Genomic DNA, 23,907 nt, shown 5'->3' on the forward strand with positions numbered 1-23,907 from the left:
CAATCTAAGTAAAGCACTCATAATACAGATGTCTATACATCTGATTACATCTGTTACAGATTTCTAAGCATACCCTCAATATTGTGATGTTGGAATAAGTATCTAACTCTTAAAATGTTAAGATCTTAGAAGTAGTTTCAACTGACTTTCATGAACCACATGACATTCAGTAATATTTCTGTGATTATTTGAAAAAATAAAATAAAAATTCACTCTCCTGGTAACATATTGCTAGTTCAGATTCTTTGTTTAGCATGCAATTTGTTTCTCTCCCAATTTAATGCGCACCAAATGATGCTTAATCATTTGTTACATTCTGAACTTATTTTTGAAAAATGAAGATATTTGATATACTGTGAGTTTTTCACTATACGCACACACACACACTATGTGTAATCTTTCACTCTCACAAGTGGTTGTTATTTGTCTTTTGTTGCCATGGCAACACGCACTGGCTGCTCTTGTTCTTTAATTAATTGACTTCACAGCAGTTCCTTTATCTGGGGGCACACCATGCTGCTTTCAATTAACAGTGAATAAATTGTCAGCAGATAGTTTCTCAGACTTTGTTGCTGTTGAAATGAGTCGCTCCCTGTGTCTTTGAGGTAAATGTGGTAGCGATGAAAAATTTGCTGTGAATCTTTTTCCTAATGTTCTAGGAACATTCTTTTTATGTTTTTATAATTATACACTAACGTTCCGAGAACAGAACGTTCTATTAAACTAATATCTTCTTTCACTTAAATACACACACACACACACACAGGTTTGTTTTTGTGAAAAGTGGGGACATCCCATAGGTGTAATGGTTTTTATACTGTACAGACCGTATATTCTATTGCCCTACACCAACCCTACCCCTAAACCTACCCCTCACAGGAAACTTTGTGCTATTTCAGATTTTCAATACACTCCATTCTGTGTGATTTATATGCGTTTTGAAAAGTGGGGACATGGGGTAATGTCCTGAAAAGTCACCTTCTCCTTGTAATACCTATGTCATACTTGTCATTATACACATTTATGTCCTCATTTGTCACAAAAACGCGCACGCACACACACACACACACACACACATGTATATATATTCTTTTCTTGGTTCTTTTTGTCCTTTCTTTGTACTTTCTTTTCACATCTCGTGATCTCCTATCTGTTTACAGCAGAAGCCTCTGCAGCTTGAGGGGATTATGTTCATGTCCTGATATTTACTACCAATGTCTCTCGGCTCGCTAGCTTTGCATGCGACACTGCAGCATAACTTGTCCAAAAGCCATAAAGCACTGACAAAGAAGGAGTGGGAAGAAAGTGATGGAGCTATTTCCAGATGCGTCTTTATTTCTGTCTCATGTAATTTCACTTCAGAAACATGTTTCTGTGAGATTCTAAATGACAGTTTTAAACATCACATTTTTCAAAATATAACCCAAATCTTGTTTTGACAGAGTCAGTGTTTATTAGGTGTGAGGTCAACCAAGACTCTTGCATTGCAATTTGATTGTTAGCAGGTCAGAAGAAAAAAGGCTCTTAAATGGCAGTATGTTTGGCGACCAGTGGCAGATGGGGTGAGTGTTTGGGAAAACTTGTTTGAAAAGTCGTTATTTATGTTCACTGCACCCTTATGTCTTATAACTAACTGTAAGTAATATTTATATTCTCTGTTTTCTTCTAGAAGACCAGGATCAACAAAGTGCACTTTGGGGTGGGCATTGGCCAGAAAGATGGATGTCTTCAGACTGGACGCCCTAAAAAAATCCTGCTACTATGTCAGTTAAGTATTGTTTTTTGTTGTTGTTAAGGGTTTCCACAAGATGGAGCCACCCATTCAAAAGGTTCCAAAGGTTGTCATAGATACCAGCATCTTTTCATAGTTATGTTTGCATCTGGCCACAAGAGTTATGTTTGCATCTGGCCACAAGAGTGAGCCAAGCACAGAGACATGAATCTGGATGAGACTGCTGTATCAGATGCTTTGGGGCTTGATTTGTATTAGTGTCAATATGTGGAGACTTGGAGTGAAGCTACAGTGTTATGTAAAATGATTTATACTTTAATCCTGCAGCCTTTGGTTCACAAAATTGTTCATGTTTTACTTCACTGAAATACTTTCCCATTAAGTTACAGGTTTACCAACAATATTCCTTTAAAACAAAGTCCTTTTTTTCTTTTTTCTTTCTTTCTTTGTATTATATGCCTGATTGATGAAGTGTCGAAAACTCTGAGAACAGTAAAAATCTGGAATTGAATTTTCATTTATAACTGGAAATAAACGTGAAACTTTGGAAGAAAGAAAAATACTTTAGAAAGATTTTGAAAAACGTAAAATGATAAAGAAATATTTAAGATTTTGCTTTATATGTAGATTACACATTTTGATATTGAGCATGTGAACAACTTTGTACAGACACTCAGATGTTCTTGCTTAAATTGAAAAACAAGATACTATTTGGATCATTGTCAAATGATGGATATACATAAAATCGTCAGGTTTTACACAAATGTTTGAGTTCTGCTGTCATACCAAAGACATTCTGAAATTTCTTTTTAACTTTTCACTTAAATTTATTCTGATAATATGTTTTGTGATAAAAAAAAAAAGTGAACTCAAATGAGGAAAAACGCAAAACAGAAGCATTTCTCAGACTTTTGGATCCTTCGTCAGTTATGAAATTTTGTAACAGCGTACGTATGTTGCATAGATTCAGATTTTCTTAAATATGAAATATCACCAGTAAAGAATAACTATCAAATTTTAAAAAATGTGAAAGTTCTACACCAGTCCTAATATGGACTAAAATAGCTCCCCATGTATGTTATTATTAATTCATTAGGAATTCTGCAACATTTCAACCTCACACCTCAGCTCGTTGTTGAATTAATCCTCCACTCTTTGTGTTTTGCTTATTCAGTGTTAGGAGGTGAGATCATAGAGACACACTGGTGAACAGGAAAGGCTGGTGCACTGATAGTATGCCAGTCTCTCCTGCTGCTGAGAGCTGAGCTATAAAAGCCCTCTCCCCCTCAGCTGGAGCCCATTTCTTGCTCTGAAGTCTCACAGTGGGGAAAGCAGGGATGAAGCTACTCTTTGCAGCTGCTTTTGCACTCTTTGTGCTGTCTGCCTTTGACCAGGCAGACTCCTCAGCTTATGACAAGATAGTTGCCCACAGTCGTATTAGAGCAAAGAAAGAAGGGTAAGAGATATTATTAATTTAATTTATTAATATTAAAATAAGAATAGTTATTATGATTTACATTTATGCTTTTTCTAAATATTTAAAGTGTTTACATATATTGCTATTATTATTATTATTAATATTATAATTTTTTATTTAAACTTCCTTTGTCCTTTTGCAACATAAATAAACTGTAAAACTGTGAAACTGTATCTTATCTAAAATTAAAAAGTTTATTTTTTTTTTTTGGGTTTAGCCAAAATGTTGTCAGGCTGATTGTCATACTGAATAATACTTTTGACTTAGAAAGTATAAAAACAATCCAAATAAGAATGAAACATTTTATTTAAAAGTATATATTCAGGTTACCTGACACAATGTTATTTGTGTGCTTGTTTGTTTTGTTTTTTTTACATTTTTAAAAAATGAATAAATTTGTATAATCTTATACAAATTATAATCTTATAATTGTATACTCTATAATTTTCTAATAATTAATTTTAATATATATATTTTTTTTTAATTTACTCAGTGTATGTGTGTTTTTTTATTATTTATTTTATTTATTTTTTATATAAATACAAAGGCCTTAATAGGTATAATAAAGTTAATAATATATTAACTTTAGGTATATTTATATAATAATAGGTTTCTTAAGGAAATAGGTACATTAAAGTTCATTGTCTTCATTTTACCTTTATTACATCAAAGCTAAAGCTTATTGTCCCAGTTTTAAAGAAAAGCACAATGCCGTCACAAAAAATAAATAAATATAATATTGCGTATCTGTTGCACTCTTCTGTCTTAGCTTTACTCATTTCATCCTGTCTTACCTTTACCTTTCTGCAGACCAAATGTGTGCGCTCTCCAGCAAGTCGTGGGGACAAAGAAGAAATACTTCAGCACTTGCCGTAATTGGTACCAAGGGGCCATCTGTGGAAAGAAAGCGTAAGTGTTATGTTTTATGATTTCTGGAGGCTATTACAAATTCTGTCTGTTTGACAGAAACTGGAAAGTTCCAGCTGCTCCGATGGTCAAAGGTGAAAGGTCACTGTCCCAACTGGTAAGAGTGCGTGAAGATTTCCAACAGTTACATGCACATATGATTTCCTACTTGACCTCCAAATGCAGCTTAATAGTTGAATTTACAGTGCTTCCTATCTAAAAGACTTTGCAAAGTACAGAATTTGACAGCAACAGTAGATTTACAGTTTAACATTGCTGCCAAAACAAAGAAGAGATGAATAGAAAAAGAACCACTCCACTGCTACTAACCAAATTCCATGCGTTACTACAGCACTCAGTCTTACAAACCACCAGAGAACTGCAGAACCTTAATTGGTATAAAATGGTGAGACCCACTGACATTGTCAGGACATGCCATCAATAATTAAAGAAAGCAGTAGAGCTTGCCTGGAGTGCTTGGCTTGTGTTGAAACACCTTTCCTTAAATTTCTGTCCTGAGGCGAAAATACACAGCTGTCTTCAAGGTGGAAATGTCAGCAGGCTCTTCTGTGTTTCAGGAAGCTCTTTGGCAAAACTAAGTGAACTCAGTGGCGTGTGAAATGTAAAAAAACAACAACAACAAAAAAGATGGCAACATCTAGAGCAACAATTTTTGGTAAAATGAGCTCAAAGTCCTACTGTGAAGGCTCCAGTAATGATGAGGTGGTTTCTGGAGGCCAACATGGTCAACCACAACAGAGTTTGTCATGCCTCCAGTTTCAACTTCTTTTTCCGTAGTTGGAAAAGAGAGGAAGCGGCAACGTAAAAAGGTTACCCAGGCCTTTCACGTGTGACCAAACAGCAATGTGAGGTAACCTCCAGTGGTTTCGAACTTCCTTAGTTGCAAAGCCAGACTTGCCTGAGATATTCTGTAGACTCTGAGTATTTTCTCTGCGCTCAGCAGACCATTACATAGCGGCAGTGTTGCCAAGTCTGTGGTCTTCCCGTGGAATTGGGGTACTTTTAACACTGTTGACGCGGGTTGTTTTTCATGTCCGTGGGTTGAAATGACCCCGATAACGTTATATTTAGCACCTGGAATGCAAATTTTACCATTTTATTTACAAGAATGCGATTGGGCTAGTTTTGGGCTAGTTTTGAGTATCAACTGGGCGGGTTTTGTTGTGAAAACCTAGCAACCCTGCATAGCGGTCTGGCAATCTTTGTAAATATCTGGTTTAGTGTGCGTAGCTTACATAATTGAGATGAGTATGACAGTATGTCTTAGATCTCTCCCAAAGATTGGTATGAAAAACTATATCACTGATGACTTTTCAACATGCAGATGAGGGAAGATTGAAGATTACTACCTTTTAAAGTATCCATTTTCATTCAAGTCATGGGTTTTATGTTCTACAAAGCTTATCTTTATATATTTTGCTAGATATCTCTACCATCTGACGGTTTTAGCTCCATCCAAATGGTTTGAACATGTGCATAATGTTGTGGATCCTTTGAACTGGTGACTCACCAGGGAAACCTTCAGTTAAATTGGAAAATCTGACTTTCTCCCCAATGATTAATGTGGCCGTATTCCCTCAGAGTGTCTGGTCATCAGGAGTCATGTTTTCCTCCTGTTTTTGGGAGTGATTCTTTAGAAGCTTGTATTCTAGAGAGACATGACCTCATTGACATCCCTCAATTACCCTTTCACTGTTCTTCACTTCCATAGAAGACACAGAGGCCTGCCATTATCCATAACTATTGTTTCTGGATCCTCCGTATGGCGATCACATAGAGGACAACTTTGAAATCCTCCATTAGTTTCTTACAGTCTCATGATTGCTCAATCTCAGAGACTTGTCAGTGTCCACTGTTCCACAGAACTCACCGCTGGATGACATTTCTCATTTGGTGATTTGCAGGATGTTTTATCTGCTTGGAATTCAGCAACTTGCATCACATGGAACTGTTTTGCTGGTGTGGAGATTTCCAAGTGCGGCAACCCACTAACCCTGACTAGTGTACATCTGTGAATCTCTACTGCAACTAGAGTGTGTTCAATATCAGCAGCTTTGAGAACTTCTCAGGGAATTGTAACCCTCCAGTGGTGTTTTCTCAGAGGACCTTATAAAAAACCTGTTTCCCATTAACAGCTATTTATTAACTCTACAATATGGCTGCTGTATATTTGGTATAATTAGCTTAGGTGAATTTTATTGAAGCCATTATTCATATTAAGAGCCTGCACGCATATGAACTCGCATCTGGCTGATCACTCACTAAAGGAAATGGAAAAGAAATAAACAACAATAACGATGCATAAAAATATCTGTTTATGGTGGCATGTAAAACAATTCTTTAATTTACATTATGCTTCATAAAATAATTTTATTTTAATTGAAATGCACATATATGTAGATTTATATTTAGACAGTTATGCATATTTTTAATGTGTTATAATTTATTTAGAAATACATTTTTATCAAGTATACTTTTGAATGTTATATATAAATGGCTTTGCATCCATGAGATCCAATTTGTGTGGTCATGGAAATATATTTACAAGCTTGGTTTGAAGGTTTAAAGAGCTGCTTTCAATGAAAACAGAAAAACCATAGAATGCGACCTTTATTACTGGAAAACTGCTGATTCGACATTTCCTTCCCTTGTACATTGTAACTTCCAAACCAACATTTCACTGGGTTATAAATTTACTTTAAAGGCACCCTGGATCCAAAAAATACCCCTCAGCCTTACCAAACCACCAAGTTGGACTCAGCGCTTAGCTTCAGGGCACTTAAAGTATTAATGCAATGCTGTGACAACACAATGATAGTGAAATAAGGCACAAACCTCAGGACCACATAGCATGTTTATGTACAAAGACAGTTAATGGTTACCATATGGACAGACTTGTCTATCCAGGACCATGAACTGTGTTATCATTAAAACCAGGATAGCTTGTAACGACTAGTGAATGGCATCCAAGAAAAAAATGAATTTGAGCGTATACACTACTGGTATTGTATTTTTTCAAAGTGGTGCCATATGTCTTAGATCCAATACTCACTTAACACATGTGCTTCTGGTTTTATATCCTCCCTCTTTGTCCAGGACCGTGTTGTATGAGTGTTGCCCAGGTTACATGAAGCTGGAAGGCATGCGCGGCTGTCCTGCAGGTTGGTTGGTTGGTTTCTGAATAGTTGCTTATGGACCAGTCAGATATTGGAAAATCATTAAATCTAGTTATGTTGTCAATAAAATACAAATTCACATTGATTAGTATGCTAAGTATGATTGCAACCTGATTTGAAAGCTACATTGTTGGACAAAGAGTTCTATAGCTGCAGTCTTGGAGCAGTTAATCGTGCAGTTAATCTGTGTCATTTTTCTTGCAGTTGCTCCCATTGACAATGTTTATGGCACCCTCGGCCTGGTCAAAGCCACAAAAACCCAGGACTACTCTGCTCTATCCAAGCTACAGGAGGAGATTGAAGGCGCCGGGTCATACACTTTCTTCGCCCCCAGTAATGATGCTTGGGATCTTCTCGATCCGGTAACATCTCATTCCTTCTTTTCCCCTCCAGCACACACATGAAAATTGAGTAATTCCTTGACTGTTTTGCGTTGGCTTGCTCTTTATCCTATAGGAGGTAAGGAATGCTCTGGTGAGCAATGTTAATATTGAGCTGTACAATGCTCTGCACTACCACATGGTCAACAAACGTCTCCTTACCAAAGACCTCAAGAACGGAATGACCGCCACCTCCATGTACAACGACTTGAACCTGCTCATCAATCATTACTCCAATGGGGTAAGTTGATATTTTGAGAAATGGAGGTTACTTGCGTCTCCATGAGGAACAAATTTTACACATGGTTCTTGTTCAGGTTGTCACAGTGAACTGTGCCAGGATTATTCACGGCAACCAGGTGGCCACCAACGGAGTGGTCCACGTCATTGACCGTGTCATCAAGGCCGTTGGCAACTCTATTCAGGATGTGATCGAAGTGGATGATGACCTGAGTACTTTGAGCGTAAGTTTTAAGGAAACTTGGAACCATGTAGTCCATGAACCAAACATATCGACCATGAGTTGTTTATGCTTCATTTCTTGTCCAGACTGTGGCTACTGCATCTGGTTTGATTGAGAAGCTGGGTCAACCGGGACACTTCACCCTGTTCGCCCCAACCAATGATGCTTTTGACAAGCTGGATAGAGAGGTTCTGGACAGGCTTATGGAAGACAAGAATTCCCTCCAAGGTAAACCCAAGCACTAAGACGTAAAGCCCCATGCATTATTCTCGAACGGAGTGCTTTAAGTTGCCGAAGGGAAACGTTAAGTCCCATATTGATGGCAGACTTGGCACAAAGAAAGCCTTTATTCTTATTTAATGATACAAAGGTGCAGGAAATCAAGGGACTGGCGGTTCCCTCGTGCCACGTTTGTTGATCTGAGTCAACTGAATGAGGCTGAGTGTTATTTCACCCCCTTTCAAACCAGATGGGCCTGCTGCACCCTGAGCTGTAGACCTGGAATTCTCAGACAGTTGGCAAACAGTGCCATAGCCACACTTATGGGACTACTTTGAGATTTAGACAGGTTTACAGTTGAGCCCCTTGGAGATGAGATCAAATCTGAAGGTTTTCGTCAGCAGAATTAAAGTTTATGGGTACGTCTTACATTATTTTCAAAATACTGTGGTTGATGTTTGCTTTGCAGTTCGGAAACATTAGCTTTCCCAATGATCATGTAAGAGAATTACGTAATGCCCACTCTCATGAATATAACGTTTGTCTAAAATACACTAAGGGTTAAATTAACTGCTTGAGTGAAAACTAAAATAAAACTAATATTATGGCCAAATCTGTTGTGACAATTGGAAAGATATTTGATCTGCTACTTAATTTCATTGAGAGAAGCCAGGGAAATGAAAAAGGAAAACTCCAAGCTTAACCTAGATACTGATGCCTGATACAATTAACTATTGACAGCATATAATAACATCAAATTCAGCACAAAAAACAATATGGTGAAACAACAGCCGGCTTGAACACATGCACCCATTTGACTCCTATGGTTCGTGTTTTCCAGAGTGATGCAGAATACATTTTATAACTGTTAAAGAAATATGTTCATTGTAAGGGCAAATGAGAAAGATCTTTCTGAAAAGAGCATCGTCCTTGTCTTGCCAAAAACATATAGACAGGAAACAGCTGTTAGCTTTACAATCCAGTGAAAACAACAATGGTGATCTCTGCCCACTTATTAGTCCCTAGCCAGACTTTTGATGTGAGATCAGAGCGCTCCATTTGCAGTCAAATGACTTGAAGCTACTAAGAGACTCACTCAGAGAGGACCCAAAGGCTCCCAAGGATCCCTTATGGTTCCCTTTGGAAACGAACAGGAAATGCAGTGTCATAATGGATTACATGCAAGCATTTATATGCTATCTGCATAATCTATATATTAAACCATAGACTTTTAAAGACAAATTTTAAAGGACATGAAATTAAAATTGTAGTTTTGTGGCTTTAGGTTCATGTCTATTAGCTTTGAAGCTACTGTATTGATATGCTAGTGTACATCTAGCATTCATAATGAATGAATGAATGAATGAATGAGGCATTTATATAGCTCTTTATTGTGTATTGCTGTACACCCAAAGCGCTTTACAATCATATTGGGGGAACTTAGCAGATATAGGCATTTCAAATTTACAATCATTCTCTTCCAGGAAAACAAATCAGAAATTTGATGACATATGTAGCACTACACAGATTTTTATTCAATCAAAAGCTCTCTAGAATGAGAACTGCAATCAACTAGCAAGGACAATTTTTTTTTCTACATACCCAGCCTAAATTGTTTGTATGATGCATTTTCAAACAGACTCATTCCCATTTGTGTTTTTTACCTGATGTGGTATGTTCAAAACATCAAAAATAAAAAATAAAAATAAAAAATGAAAATGAATGTAATTTTTCCATGATTTCCTCATATCTCAAGAGGCGTGCAAGAGGAATAACAGATGTGCTTGGATGACAGAGACTGATGTTTCTTCTCTTCCAGCTCTCCTCAACTACCATCTGTTGAACTCTATTCAGTGCTCTGAGGCCATCATGGCTGGCACGTCTTATGAGACCCTGGAGGGCAGCAATATTGAGATTGGCTGCGATGGAGATAGTCTCACAGTCAATGGCATCAAGATGGTACTCAAGAAGGACATTGTCACCACCAATGGAGTCATCCACCTCATCGATCAAGTCCTCATGCCCAACTCTGGTTAGCTTAACCTCTCAGTTTCATTTATCCTACTAGCGATTACATTTTTATCTCCAAAAAAAAAAAAAGTAAGTAAATAACTGTTTTCTGTTTGAATATATTTTGAAAATGCAGTTTATTCCTGTGTTGGCAAAGCTACATTTTCAGCATCATTACTCCAGTCTTCAATGTCACATGATCCTTCAGAAAGCATTCTAATATGCTTTTTAAAGATTGTGATTTTGCCTTTTTCTTCTAAGCTAAACAGGTTATGGAGTTGGTTGGACAATCTCAGGGCACCTTCAGCGACATGTTGACAGAGCTGGGCTTGTCTGCAGCCATGAGACCCCAGGCTGAGTACACACTCCTGGCCCCAGTTAACGCAGCCTTCAACGGTGAGCAAACATTTCTGAATACATGTCAATCTCTCTTTCTTATTATTCTTCATCCCTTTAACTAACTTTCATAGTCTCCTTACCGTAACACAGCTGCTGGTTTCTTCTCTTTCATTGTCTGTTTTAATTCTACCTTAGCAAGACCGGTGTTCTTTCAATTGCTGATATGCCTTGCCTCTGTTAACCTCTGCGGTCCCATAACTATAACTTTGATTCCTCACGGGATAGCAGGTGTAAAAACAGATGATTCATACAGTGCATGTGTATGTAAAATGGCAGCTTGTTGACTTGTATCTGTTAAAGGGGTCATATGATGTTGCTAAAAAAAACATTATTTTGTGTATTTGGTGTAATGAAATGTGTTTATGCGGTTTAAAGTGAAAAAAACACATTATTTTCAACATACTGTACAATATTGTTTATCCTCTATTCCCCGCCTTTTTGAAACGCGTCGATTTTTACAAAGCTCATCGGTCTGAAAAGCGAGGTGTGCTGTGATTGTCCAGCTATCCAGTGCGTTGTGATTGGCCGAATACCTCAACCGTGTGACAGAAATGTTACGCCCCTCATCATACTGTTGATGCCGTGTCCGGCCGGAGCAACGAGACAAAAACATTAAGCCTCATCGGGCTTCCAGCACTGCAAAGATGGTGAAAGAAAGAGAAGACGAAAGCTTCTGTTATCCCACCTACCAGAGAGAAGGTTTCAGACCTCACAGGAGGCTAAGCTAGATCTTTCACCTCATCATCACATGTTTGTTGCTCATTTGTGGCTAATGACAGGTGAACAAATTCATCACATTATATTTACAGGCTAAATCGTTCCTTTTACTAGGCTGCACGGGGGAAAGGGACAGTGCCTGGGGTTACAATAACTGAAAATCCTTTCTGGGAATGCACATTCCACAAACTGCTCTCCACGAAAGGCTGGCCAAGTTTTTACATGTTGCAGTTTGAAACATATAATGTTTCTACGGCCACTTTGGTTATGTGAATGTTTTAATATGTAAGAGGTTGCTCTGTCTTTCTTATCGTACTAAATCAGAGTCGCATTGTGTCATGTTATTGGTTATACAAATGTTGTCGCAATTTTTTTTTGTTTTGGCATGATGGTAAACCTCAAGTGCATATCATTTATCTTCCACAATTTAGATGAGGTGATGTCCATGGACCAGAGCTTCCTGAAGATCATTCTGGAAAACCACATCCTGAAGAACAAGATTGTGTTGAGTCAGCTGTACAATGGTCAGCGTCTGGAAACACTCGCAGGGAAATTTCTCAGAGTCTTCATCTACCGCACAGTCAGTGTTGTTTTATATGTCCTTTTTCTTGATTTGCTTATGATTTGTAAAATTATTATATAATAATTATATATATTATTATAGAATAATATTATAAAGTATTATATGAAACTGCTAATATATAATATTTATTATATTAAATGTTTATTAATGTTATTTATATAAATGTATTTTAAATATTTGTTCATCAGATATTTGCCCTTTAATTATCATTCAAAATATATTGTATAAAATACATAAAAAAATAAATAAAAATAGTCGCTCTTCCAATGTACTACAATAAAACTACTTTTAAAGGTTTGATAAACTCGCACCAAAGGTTTATAAAACTTTATAAAAGTTATGAAAAAAACCTAATATTGTCATGACTGTTGTATATGTATATCTGAAATGTTTTGGAAAGGTATTTTCTTACCCTTTTTAAACGTACTATTTTAACACATATTTATGATATGTTTCAAATATATTTTATGGGAACACTTGATACAGATTCATATAAAGACTGTGTTACTCTGTTACATCACACAACTGAAATGACAGGTGTATGAATTCTTATTTTTTGGCCTTTACTTACACTTGACATTTATTGACATTGTAAGTGCTAAGTAATAGCTGAAATAGTTTCCATTAGTAAACTCAGAGGAAGTGAACTGTCTCATAATATTTTAACTACAAAGGCTGTCTGCATTGAGAACGCCTGCTTGATCCGTGGAAGCAAAGAGGGAAGTAACGGTGCCCTCCATCTTATGAAGACCCTGATCACACCAGCAGAGTCAAGCATGTACCAACTTCTGGTGAAAAACGGAGCCTTCAAGTAAGAAAAATGACATGTTTGCAGAGTCAAAGTGAAGATCGCTTTCTTGTTCTTGTAGTGACTGTATCATTTCATTGCTGCAGGATCTTTTTGTCCCTAACGGAGGCAGCTGGTCTGACTGATCTGCTCAAACAGGAAGGAGATTTCACACTCTTTGCTCCCACAGATGAGGCTTTTGCAGGGCTCAGCGAGAGAGACTTGTCTCTTTTGAAGAGTGAGTCCTTTCATACATGTCATTTTCAAGGCACACCACATCTAGAATTACTGTTTAGCTGTGTTTTATTCAGGATTAATGAGATTAAAGATGAAAGACAGAGGCTACAGGATGTGACAGCGTCTCTTCTCTGTGATCAGGTGACGTTAACGCCCTCAGAGCCATCCTGCTCTATCACTTCAGTAACGGCATCTTCATCGGTGAAGGCTTGGAGACTGGAGTCACTAACCTCCTAAAAACTCTCCAGGGCAGCAATTTGAAGGTGTTGTATGTAAGTATCCAGCACTCTGGCTGCCCAGCCTTGAAATTAATTAAGTTATAGGGACACATGCAAGAACCTTCATCCGATTATATGATTCTGTTTTGTAATATAAAGTTTTATGGTGGGAATTTTCCTGTGAGTAAAATCAAAATATTCTTTGTAGAAAACCCACTAATCTTGATACAATCTTTGATTGAATTTATAGAGAATTGATTGAGTTTTTAGTGCTACAGTGGTAAAGAATAGTTTTAAAAATAACCATATAATAGTTTTATCTTTTTTTTTGTTTGTATTTTGTTTTATATTATTTAATATGACTGAATACATTAGCTTACACCAATTAAAATAAACATTAATATTCAGATCAGATAGGTACAACTCCTAAATATAACAAGAGCCAAGCCCGTATTAACTAATTTTTACATTTTTATGTTTGATTTATAATCATGTTAAATTATCATTTTTAAAAAATTATGTTTGTTGTATAATCATATTAAATTAAGTTGAATTAAATTATTAATAATTATAATTATTAAAAATATGACGGAAGTGGTGGTAATAACAATATTACAGTGGTGGTTATTATTTTTGTTTTAATTTTTTTAGGCAAATGAGAGCATGCAGGTCAACACTGTGAAAGTTCCTGATTCTGATCTAATGGCCACAAATGGAGTAATTCACTTCGTCAGGACTCTTCTGTACCCTGAGGGTGAGGATTATCAAATTATGCCTCTACTTCTGCAGTGGCTTTTTTTCTTTTCTTTTCAAATCAAATCCATGTTTAAGAACTGTGTTCTGTTTTAAAGATATACCGGTTGGGAGCCAGGACCTCCTTTCACTCCTGAGAAGGATCATCCGATACATCCAGATTAAGGTATTGCATTGCAACATGCTCATTCAAAACCATGTCATAAGCATGAAGTAGTTAACATAAAGGCCCATTTAGGGGATGCAGTTGCCCTGAAGGCCTGGGCTTAACTTGATTACGTGCAACCAAATTCAGGCTGCATGACTCGATCTCACAGAGCAGATTTCTAGTGTAATCCAAATGTCATATTTTTTTTTCTTTATGTAATTTTATTGACATGCCTAAAAATTGTAATAGACTGGATATATACATGTATTTTCTTTCCTTTGTAGTTTGTCTCTGGATACAGATATCAGGAGATCCCTCTGACATTTATGAGTATGTATATAAAAAATGTTTTTAATGTCAATACAATCAGTTTCTGTTTTCGCAAAAATTCAGTTGTCTTTAAATCTGACATGATCATGTTTAATTTTTTTCCTTTTAGAAAGAGTCATCACAGGTAATTGACGCCAATGAAACTCATTACTAATAAGATGGCTAGATTATTGATTTGTTGCATGAAGACTTTTTGTTTAATAAGTACTGTGTTTCTTATATCTGCAGTCCAGAGAGAGCCCACCATGACCAAGGTGACTCGGGTTATTGAGGGTGATCCGAGAATTACAAAGGTTACCCGTGTAATTGAGGGTCAACCCTCTATCACTAAGGTTACAAGAGTCATCGAGGGGGATCCATCTATTACCAAAGTTACCAGAGTCATTGAAGGTAAACATCATTTAACACACCCATGATATAAAGCTTTGTGTGTATATCTTGTGTGTGTGTGTGTGTGTGTGTGTGTGTGTGTGTGTGTGTGTGTGTGTGTGTATATAAGATGTTATCTTGTTTGTGTGTGTATATAAGATGTTATCATGTAAACAATGAGTTAAATAATCATAAATTTATTGAAATATTATTGTGTGGAAAATGATTTACAACTATTTTTGAACAAATTATCCATTTCCACCACCAACAATCTGTTGACTAATAAAGTTTTTCAGAAGTTAAAAGAGTGTAAAAAATATTACTTAATTGTGTGTTTTTAGGATACATAAAATGCTAATTATGACATGACTATTGAAATGGCCATTATCAAAGGAGCCAACCATTTCTAAAATCAACCATTCCTAAATGTTTAAAATGCCATTTTCATCTATTAAACACAACACATAATTTAAGATGTGATGGAAATGTTCTGACAATTAAACAAACGACAATTCTCCTGTAATACATCGATTTTTCTAAAAGTCCACTAGGCCAAAACATCCATAGTTGAAGAAACACACTAATAACAATGAATTAAAAAATGCGATGTGTTGTCTTTTAGTCATACTCCAAATGTCTGGTTCTTCTCCAAGAGACACATGTATGTTACTTGAAATATGGCTATGAAAAGCACAACGTGATATTTTCCAACAGTTGAGTTGTAGCTCAAGCCAGAAACCAGAATCCTTTCCTAGACCTGGATTTCACAATTATTGACACATGCTTAATGTTTTGTATCAACAGGTCCTGAATATTCAGTCACCAGCTCCACCGATATGGAGCTTTATGGTAGAGTGTGACACTTTATTAGCATGCTAGTGTCAGCGCTAACAGTTAACCCCACTTTGTGCTCCTCATTCCAAACCTTTTTTTCCCCCATAAATTTTGTCATATTCCAGGTTACGGAATATAGTTTATTGTGCTAAATATACTGGTAAAAGACAGCTAAACCTTTTGATTTATTGTTCTTTCTTTTCTATTCTTTTGGGTACTCTTTACAGCTCTTTTAGCTACAGTACAGGCTATGGAGTAAAGCCGGCTCACTCAACCACTAATATTTTCTCCTTTTTCATTTTCTCTCTAGTCCTTCATGTATAATCAGATAAATGCTAGTATTATTTATTATTTCTTCTTCTTTCCCACTAGATTTTGGCGAGGAGCCTGAAGGCATCACTAAATTCATTCAAGGTAAGATTCTCACATTAGGTATCTCAAGATAAATCATCCCAACATGGTTGACCTTTATGTCTTTTGCTAATCCATTTCCAGAGGGAAGAGTGACTGGAAGAAGACCAGGTCGGTAATTCACTGAACAGTTATTTGCATCTTGACTAACTTGACAGCTACTTTAGGCCAATCAGCTGAACACCAGTTTGACACTTTTTGAAATATTTTTATGTTTTATAATACCTGCACATAGATTGAACAAACAATACAAGTGCGAAAACATGTGGTGACCCCTCTTTTTTGTATTTTTTAGGAGTACCCCGGAGGAGAACCTAGATCAAGACCAGCCACAGTGAGCACAAGTAGAAAACAAGTGCTGAAGAGTATAGCATATACTTCCTTCAGTTACTTGCGCAGTGGTCCAGAACCTACCAGGTTGGAGTTAAGTTTAAGACAAAAGAAAAACAAACTCGATACTGATCATTCCTGTTGCCCCAGAGACAATAGATGATTTCGTTCAAGTACATTTGGTCCAAACAGGGATATTAAATTCTCCATATGTTTTTGGAAATATTTTAAGCGTTCTCTCTTCTAAAGTGTGGTTTGAAAAATCACAGTTTCATGGATAAGTGATCATATGTGACGTGATACAATTACAGTTACAATGATTCAGAACCATGCATTACTTGTGGAGTACCGGTACACTTGAGGCATACTAACAAAAAAAATGGAAGCGTTCATATGAAATACATGGTGTAGGGAACTGTTGCCTTAAGCCAGTAACATGAATTTATTTTTCTGGGGTACAGTTTACCGTTGCATGGACAATGATTTTATGGTGCTCATGTTTAGATGGTGTAAAATCTCAAATAAAGATAGAAATTATGTTGCATTGTTTTGTTATAAAATCTCAAATCTTTTTCATGTTTTTTTTTTCTCTGGTGGGATAGAGGTTTGATTGTTCTTCTTTAGTGTTTTGTGTGTGTATGTAAGTGTGTCCATTTTGCATAAACCGTGCACAAATATGCTGAGCAATGCATGCTTTGAAAACTCAAAGCTTTGTCTCAAACTGAATTTTCATGTTTCCAGTCCAAATTTAATTCAACAGATACAGGTTTTGGATCTTTTGCTTTTATTTTTCGATTTCCTTAATAAACTCAACTTTTAGACATGGACTTGTGTGTCAGTTTTTGAAGTTACACAACATTAACCCATTATTTAAATTTTTTTTTAAATAAAAATATTTTGAATGTTAACATAAGTATTGAATATAAGTATTGAAGCACTATCTTTGCCAAGTACTATGACTTGTAAGCTAACAGTTACTAAGGTGAAAAAAATATTTGTAATGTAAAAATATCTCACAAATGTATAAGATGCGGGCTAATATAATGTAAAAGCCCTGATTATCAGAATAATATTGGGATTATGTAATCGGGAGATCTTGACTTTTTCAAAAAATATCATTTCCAATATAATGATTCATATTTTTAGCACAATCGGTACAAAATAAGTCCATATTTTTGTTTATGTTTTAGCAAGTTTCATTTTGCATAGGTTTTCAAGTATTTCAAGTCCATACATCCACGTTTTATAAATCTGAAATTGCTTGATTCATGCTGAATTTCTCAGAGTGTGCAATGTATTTGTGCATTTATCAACTTTAAGACTTTTTTTTTGCCCCCCTGAAGCTACAAATTCACACTCTTCATGTGAGTTCAGGCAGTCACTGCAATGTGGGATGTCAAGGTATACCTATATTACAGAATTTTTACATAACTTCTATGTTTTAGCATGTCATAGACTGACATTTTGTGTCAATATGTAATGTAGGGAACGTTATCTAAAGAAAATGCAGCATGAACTTGCATGTCTTTGCTTGATGCAGTTAAAACATTTTGAAAGCACTCCATGCAGTTTTATTTGTTACTGTAAGAAATGCTGATTATATAAGATAATGTAGAGAAACTAAATGCTATTTTCACATTAGGGTAATGTTTTTACTTTTAAACATTTTGTATAAACACACACACACACACACAGACACACACACACACACACACACACACATAAATATTCACACAATATAAAAATAATGTTTGGACCGGACAAATGACCAAACTATATGCATATATAAACTAAATATGTGTAAATGTAAACAGCCAACCCAACTAAGAATGCAAAAGGCTGAGAACATTTTTTCAGAACAAGACTGAACTTGCTGCTATTTATTTCCACATAGAGGTAGAGGTCAAAGCGGGACATTTCAGATGGGGGCTAGTGGCGACACGTATCCCACTGTTGTGCATTCGGTGCAGCTGGTTCATTTGAGCTGCTTCCCAGAACTACAGTCAGATTCCAGCATGATCTTTCTGACAACCTGTCACGTCATCTCATTTTATTCTAATTAGCAGAATGGCAAAACTTGTGATCATGTCCTGACCTTTTGTAATTTCGGATATCCAAATGCTCCATCAGTATCTTTCATTTGCAGTAATGTTGGAGCCCAACCCTCAATAGCTTGTTCAGGCAAGAGGGGCAATGCAAAGTACAGCAAACTTGGAAAGGGTTAGTTGTACGGCACACGCTGGTGGTTTGCAACTCTTACACCCCCACACCATCTCAAACAATCCATCAAGATATTTGAAATGACTTGTTTGAGGGGAAAAAATCACTCTTTGAATCTCTGAAGTTACGAAAGTTTTGGATTTGCATAGACAGAAATGTCAAAATGGACTAGTTGCATGATTTTGCAAATACAACGGATAACGGATTCATTGTTTACTCACCCTCTTTTTGTTAAATTGTACATGCATGTGAGGTATTTTCTTAAAAAGCTGCAACACTGACAGACATAAACAGGTTCAGCCATGTCTAAAGGGTCAAAGGTCACCAATCAGCACCAGACCCTTACATCCCAACACAACAGGCACTTAACAAATGGGTTGGATGGGAATGTTAACTATATTACACACATATTACAACTTTTGCCTTAAAAACATGAGGGGAGAGAGTCAGTCCAGTCGTAACTGCCAAATTTACTTCCAAACAGTGATATTATGTGGCATGTCTGAAATGGAGAGTTACACAGGAAGAACCGTTTTTGGATTTATTAATACCCACATTGTTTTTAAAAGATATAGTTAAAATATACTGTTGAAAATCCTGGCACTGGATGACTATGCCTGCACACCCTACAGTACATCGCAGGTTTTAGGAGTGGTTAAAATGGAATGCTTCATTACTAACGATACAATATTATACTCAGTGTTGGGGAAAGTAATTTTTTAAAGTAATGCATTACAATATTGCGTTACTCCATAAAAAAGTAACTAATTACGGTACTTAGTTACTTTTTATGGGAAGTAATGCATTACGTTACTTTTGCGTTACTTGTTAATTCTGGACAGGGCTTGCTTGTTTGTTTTTAAAATAAAAAAGTTATATTTTTGGCAAATATAAAAGCCTTTTCACACCAAAAGTGAAACGAATAAGCCTCAGGCTGAAGGGAAAGTAAATTTACGTCCGTACTGCGTTACCCACAACACTGATTATACTTCATTTTCTAGCTCTCTTCCCTCTTCTTGTCTGTTCCTTTCTTTAATGGTGTGGTTGCATGGTTCTTCATTATAGTGGAAAGAGCTGTTTATAACTAATGAATATAGAACCAACAGTTTTTACAATCATTTCAGAATGAGTGTTTTTGTTCTATTTGTACTTTCATATGTTTTATACCACACAGAGGATCTAATAACCATCATCATCATCATCATAAATTTGTTTATTTTTTGGGGGGAAAGTCTCTTATACTAACCAAGGCTGCAATTATTTGCATAAAATACAGTAAAACAGTAATACTGTAAAATATTATTACAATTTAAGCAAACTATTTTAATATATTTTAACATGTCCTTTATTCATATGATGGCAAAGCTGAATTTTTCTGTGTCACATGATCCTCCAGAAATCCTTCTAATATGCTGATTTGGTACTCAAGAAATATTTCTTATTATTAATGTTGAAAACAGTTGTGCTGCTTAATATTTTGTGTGGAAACTGTGATACATTTTTATCAGGCTTCTTGATGAATAGAAAGTTCAAAAGAACAGCATTTATTTAAATTAGAATTCTTTTGTAACATTAGAAATGTTTTTCCTGTCCATTTTGATCAATTTAATGCACCCTGCTGAACATTTGAATAGTAGTATATATTTATGTATATTTCTATTATTATTCAAAATTCTAAAGAAGATATTGTAGTTTAAGGAACTTGAGTAGAAAACCAAGGCTTTTTGTGCCTGGACTATTATTGTAACACATTTATCTTGTTTATCCCATGACCTTAAGTATGTTATGCTTTGTGAAACCACATCCTGCATTTCTTTTGCCTTAGTTCCTGTCTGTAATTCACTTTTCAACTTTAACTGAAGCAGCTCCATATGATGGGCATAAACAACACAACTCTATCACATCATCTGTTAGATAAACCCAGTTAGTTTGGATGTTACAACATGAAGCACATTTTTAGCTTAAACATTTTTACTGCATACTTGAAACTGTTTATTCCAATGAATACAGCTTCTGTCTCTGCAAGCAGATGTGTGCTTTTCTACACACATAATGAAACATATACTCTATCACTTGAAATAATTCAAATACTGAAGTTACGCAGTTAATCACTTTTTCAATTAGCAGCGGCATTTGTATTGTGAGAATGGAGCAGAATCAGCAGTTGCATAACCAGATTTGACTTCCTGCCAAGGAATACTTACAGTACGTTGTGAAAATGGAGTCCAATAAATAGATAAACCAACTCATATTTTATTATTCCAAAGCTGACATAGAGAGTAAACATAAAAATGAACAGGAACTATCTTCACTTTAGCAGCCTCTTTAGCTGACACAGGATGACCATCTAGCGTGAAGAATTATCTAGCTCTCCGTCCTGGTCCTGAGAGGTTCAAAGCTATCTGAATTTCTCAACACATAATAAGTTCCTGATTGTGTAGACCTAGCAATTGGATCCATGGACACAGGGATTTTTCCAAGAAAAGACATCTCAATTCATTTAACTTCTATGGTGGATCAAGAATGCTGAGTTTTTGGATTCGCAAATGTTATCACTAAAGCCACATAGCATGCTGAATTTTTCTCAAAGCTTTCAACGTCTCAAATGGTTGTGGTAAATGCTAAATCTTCATTAGAATCCTCTTCTGAGTTGTTTGTCTTCTCAATGAAAGACCATTTGACTTTTGCATACATACTTGAGCTTTGAGTTAAGTGGCCATAAAATGTAAAATAGTTGGATTTCCAGATGCTGTAAGTTTCCTGTCAATGCTAATAGATTCTGCACAAACATAATAGTCAAAACATGACATAGCAATATATAATAGTCCGAACGCTGAGAATTTTGATATTTATTGGAGACTGGGAGTCGGTTGGCACATTGTTCATATTTGAGTGCTGTCCAAAAAAGCACAGCTGTCACACAATCTGAAAGTTTGTCAACGTTTAGAGAGTTAAACCTGTCAAAGTATATTATGTCAAAATGTTAAAACCCCTCGGCTAAAAATGCTGTAATAATATAATAATATGATATGATATGATATGACATGACATGACATAATATAATATAATATAATATAATATAATATAATATAATATAATATAATATAATATAATATAATATAGCATAACATAACATAACATAACATTACATAACAAAACATAATATAATATAATATAATAATGAGAATGAAAAAATGCAATGTCTATTGATAGTAAAGATGTATTTTTTGTCAAATAAATGCTGGAAAACTTTTTTTTTTAACAGTGGTAAATATGTTTTACATTTGTACAGTCTTGGATCAACTCAAGAGAAGTATGTCAGAAAAACTCATTTGCAGGGTATGCACATGATGTTTATGGCTGGATTTGGCCAAAATATAACAGGCAAGAGGCCTTATAGGAACTCTAAGTATAATTGACATTGCACAAAAATGAAGCACATTTCCCCTCATGAACTGTGGTTAAGAGGCCATTCTTCCACAATAAACTTGCATGGAAACATTTTTAGGACAAACTGCGGACAGTTACAAGCAGCAATGAGATATGGAAGGAAATTTTAAAGGACTTGTTTGTTTTATACCTTTGCTTAAGTACTCTATAGCATAACTGTTTCTCTCTTTTTTTAAGAGATGTAAGTAGCCTGATAGAAGTTTCTGCAGAAGTAGTTTTGGGTAACCTGTTAGAATCAGCCTGCTGTGAAATTCTTCTTTAGTACATTGTAGAGTTCACAGTGTCGCGTTATGATGTAAGTCTAGCTGTGACACCAGAGAATGGTCTTTTCCAACGAAACACAACCACACACATGGTTTGTATGAAAAACACATTTCCTGTGCTCTCTTTTAAATATGGTCACGTGTCGCCAAAGGATAAACAATTATTATTTTCAATGTGGCCTTGCATGGACAGAGGCGCCCATGGCAATATTATATAACAAGTATATCATCTTTCCTATTATTCTTTGATACTGTGATTTTAGCAGCGCATATTTTGCACAATTTCTGATTTTGTATATATATATTTATATATATATATATATATATATATATTATATGTAAAAATATATTTGATTCAAAACTTGCCAAGGCATTGACAGATCTCCCAAATGAAATGCTAATGTCACAAGATGTTTTGATGGTACAGGATAAATGTTTTCCCTGTGCAAACCACAAGTTGATTCTGCATTGAAATGAAAGTTGTGCTTTTAATTGATGCGATATGTTTAAAAAAAAAATAAAGATGGAAGTCCAGGTTTTTCACCAAATTGGAACCAGATATAGATTACTTTTACAGTATCTTCTTGCCCCATGGATGGTTTTATAGTACGTAGCACTCCACAATTTGGATGATTTTAACTATAAGCTTCAAAGAAACAGGGTCTTGACAATTCAAGGCCTAAAGCAGGACATTTCCACACAAATCACCCCAAAATATCTAGATATAATGTCAGACTAAACCACTTTCAGGCTCTTAATAGATCACTTGAAACAAATCTGCAGATATAAAAGTATTTGCTTCAATGAGTCGGCATACTCAGACTACTGCATCACCTGATGTAATGTATTTTTCACTAATACTTCACTATTAACTATTACAACCTCTCTTATTGTCCTTATTGTTAAAAATGATTTGTAGATTTTTAGATGTAGTAAATACCCTTTTGCAAAGACGATCAATATATTCAATTATTAAATGTATGTCGAAAAAATACAGTATATTATATTGTATTACTATATTACAATGTGTTGAATAATACATAAGAAATTGCCAATTTTTATGTATTGAAAAATGTGACAATATATTTATTCCTATATCATAATGTATATAATTTTACATTCATTAACAGACTTCATATATATAAATATAATTTTCCACCACAACAAGACATGCAATTGTCCAAAATTGTCCTAATATTTTAATATTAGTTTTCAGTAAACAATTTTTTCTTATATACCATGACATATTTTCATATATAAAATGTATAACTATGCAAACAATAAAGTTTAGATTATTAATATGTTAACTTTTATTATTATTTTAAAGGGGTCATATGATGCTATTTTAAAGATAATTATTTTGTGTATTTGGTGTAACAGAATATGTTGACATGCTTTAATGTTCAAAAAACACATTATTTTTAAAAATACTGTACATTATTGTAGGTCCTCTATTCCCCGCTTCTCTCAAACG

General features: G+C 35.4%; 1 protein-coding gene across 4 annotated transcripts; it reads left to right on the top strand.

The window, feature by feature from the left end:
- Positions 1-2,922: 2,922 nt before the first annotated feature.
- Positions 2,923-17,321, top strand: LOC107730854 (periostin-like). Of its 4 annotated transcripts, XM_016541796.1 has the most exons (22): positions 2,923-3,188; positions 4,020-4,118; positions 7,233-7,297; positions 7,517-7,674; positions 7,769-7,933; positions 8,010-8,156; positions 8,242-8,383; positions 10,194-10,406; positions 10,646-10,780; positions 11,932-12,080; positions 12,758-12,894; positions 12,978-13,108; positions 13,249-13,379; positions 13,977-14,079; positions 14,177-14,244; positions 14,511-14,556; positions 14,666-14,680; positions 14,785-14,946; positions 15,730-15,774; positions 16,132-16,173; positions 16,255-16,281; positions 16,466-17,321. In XM_016541796.1, the coding sequence occupies exons 1-22, from the start codon at positions 3,070-3,072 to the stop codon at positions 16,486-16,488; spliced, it is 2,322 nt and encodes a 773-aa protein (XP_016397282.1). In that variant the 5' UTR covers positions 2,923-3,069; the 3' UTR covers positions 16,489-17,321. The 4 variants fall into 4 exon arrangements, with proteins under 4 accessions (XP_016397282.1, XP_016397283.1, XP_016397285.1 ...); XM_016541797.1 differs by lacking the exon at positions 16,255-16,281; XM_016541798.1 differs by lacking the exon at positions 15,730-15,774 and having other exon boundaries at positions 2,924-3,188.
- Positions 17,322-23,907: the final 6,586 nt, after the last annotated feature.

This window comes from Sinocyclocheilus rhinocerous, unplaced genomic scaffold, assembly GCF_001515625.1.
Source record: "Sinocyclocheilus rhinocerous isolate Xijiao unplaced genomic scaffold, SAMN03320098_v1.1 scaffold938, whole genome shotgun sequence".
Lineage (NCBI taxonomy): Eukaryota > Metazoa > Chordata > Actinopteri > Cypriniformes > Cyprinidae > Sinocyclocheilus > Sinocyclocheilus rhinocerous.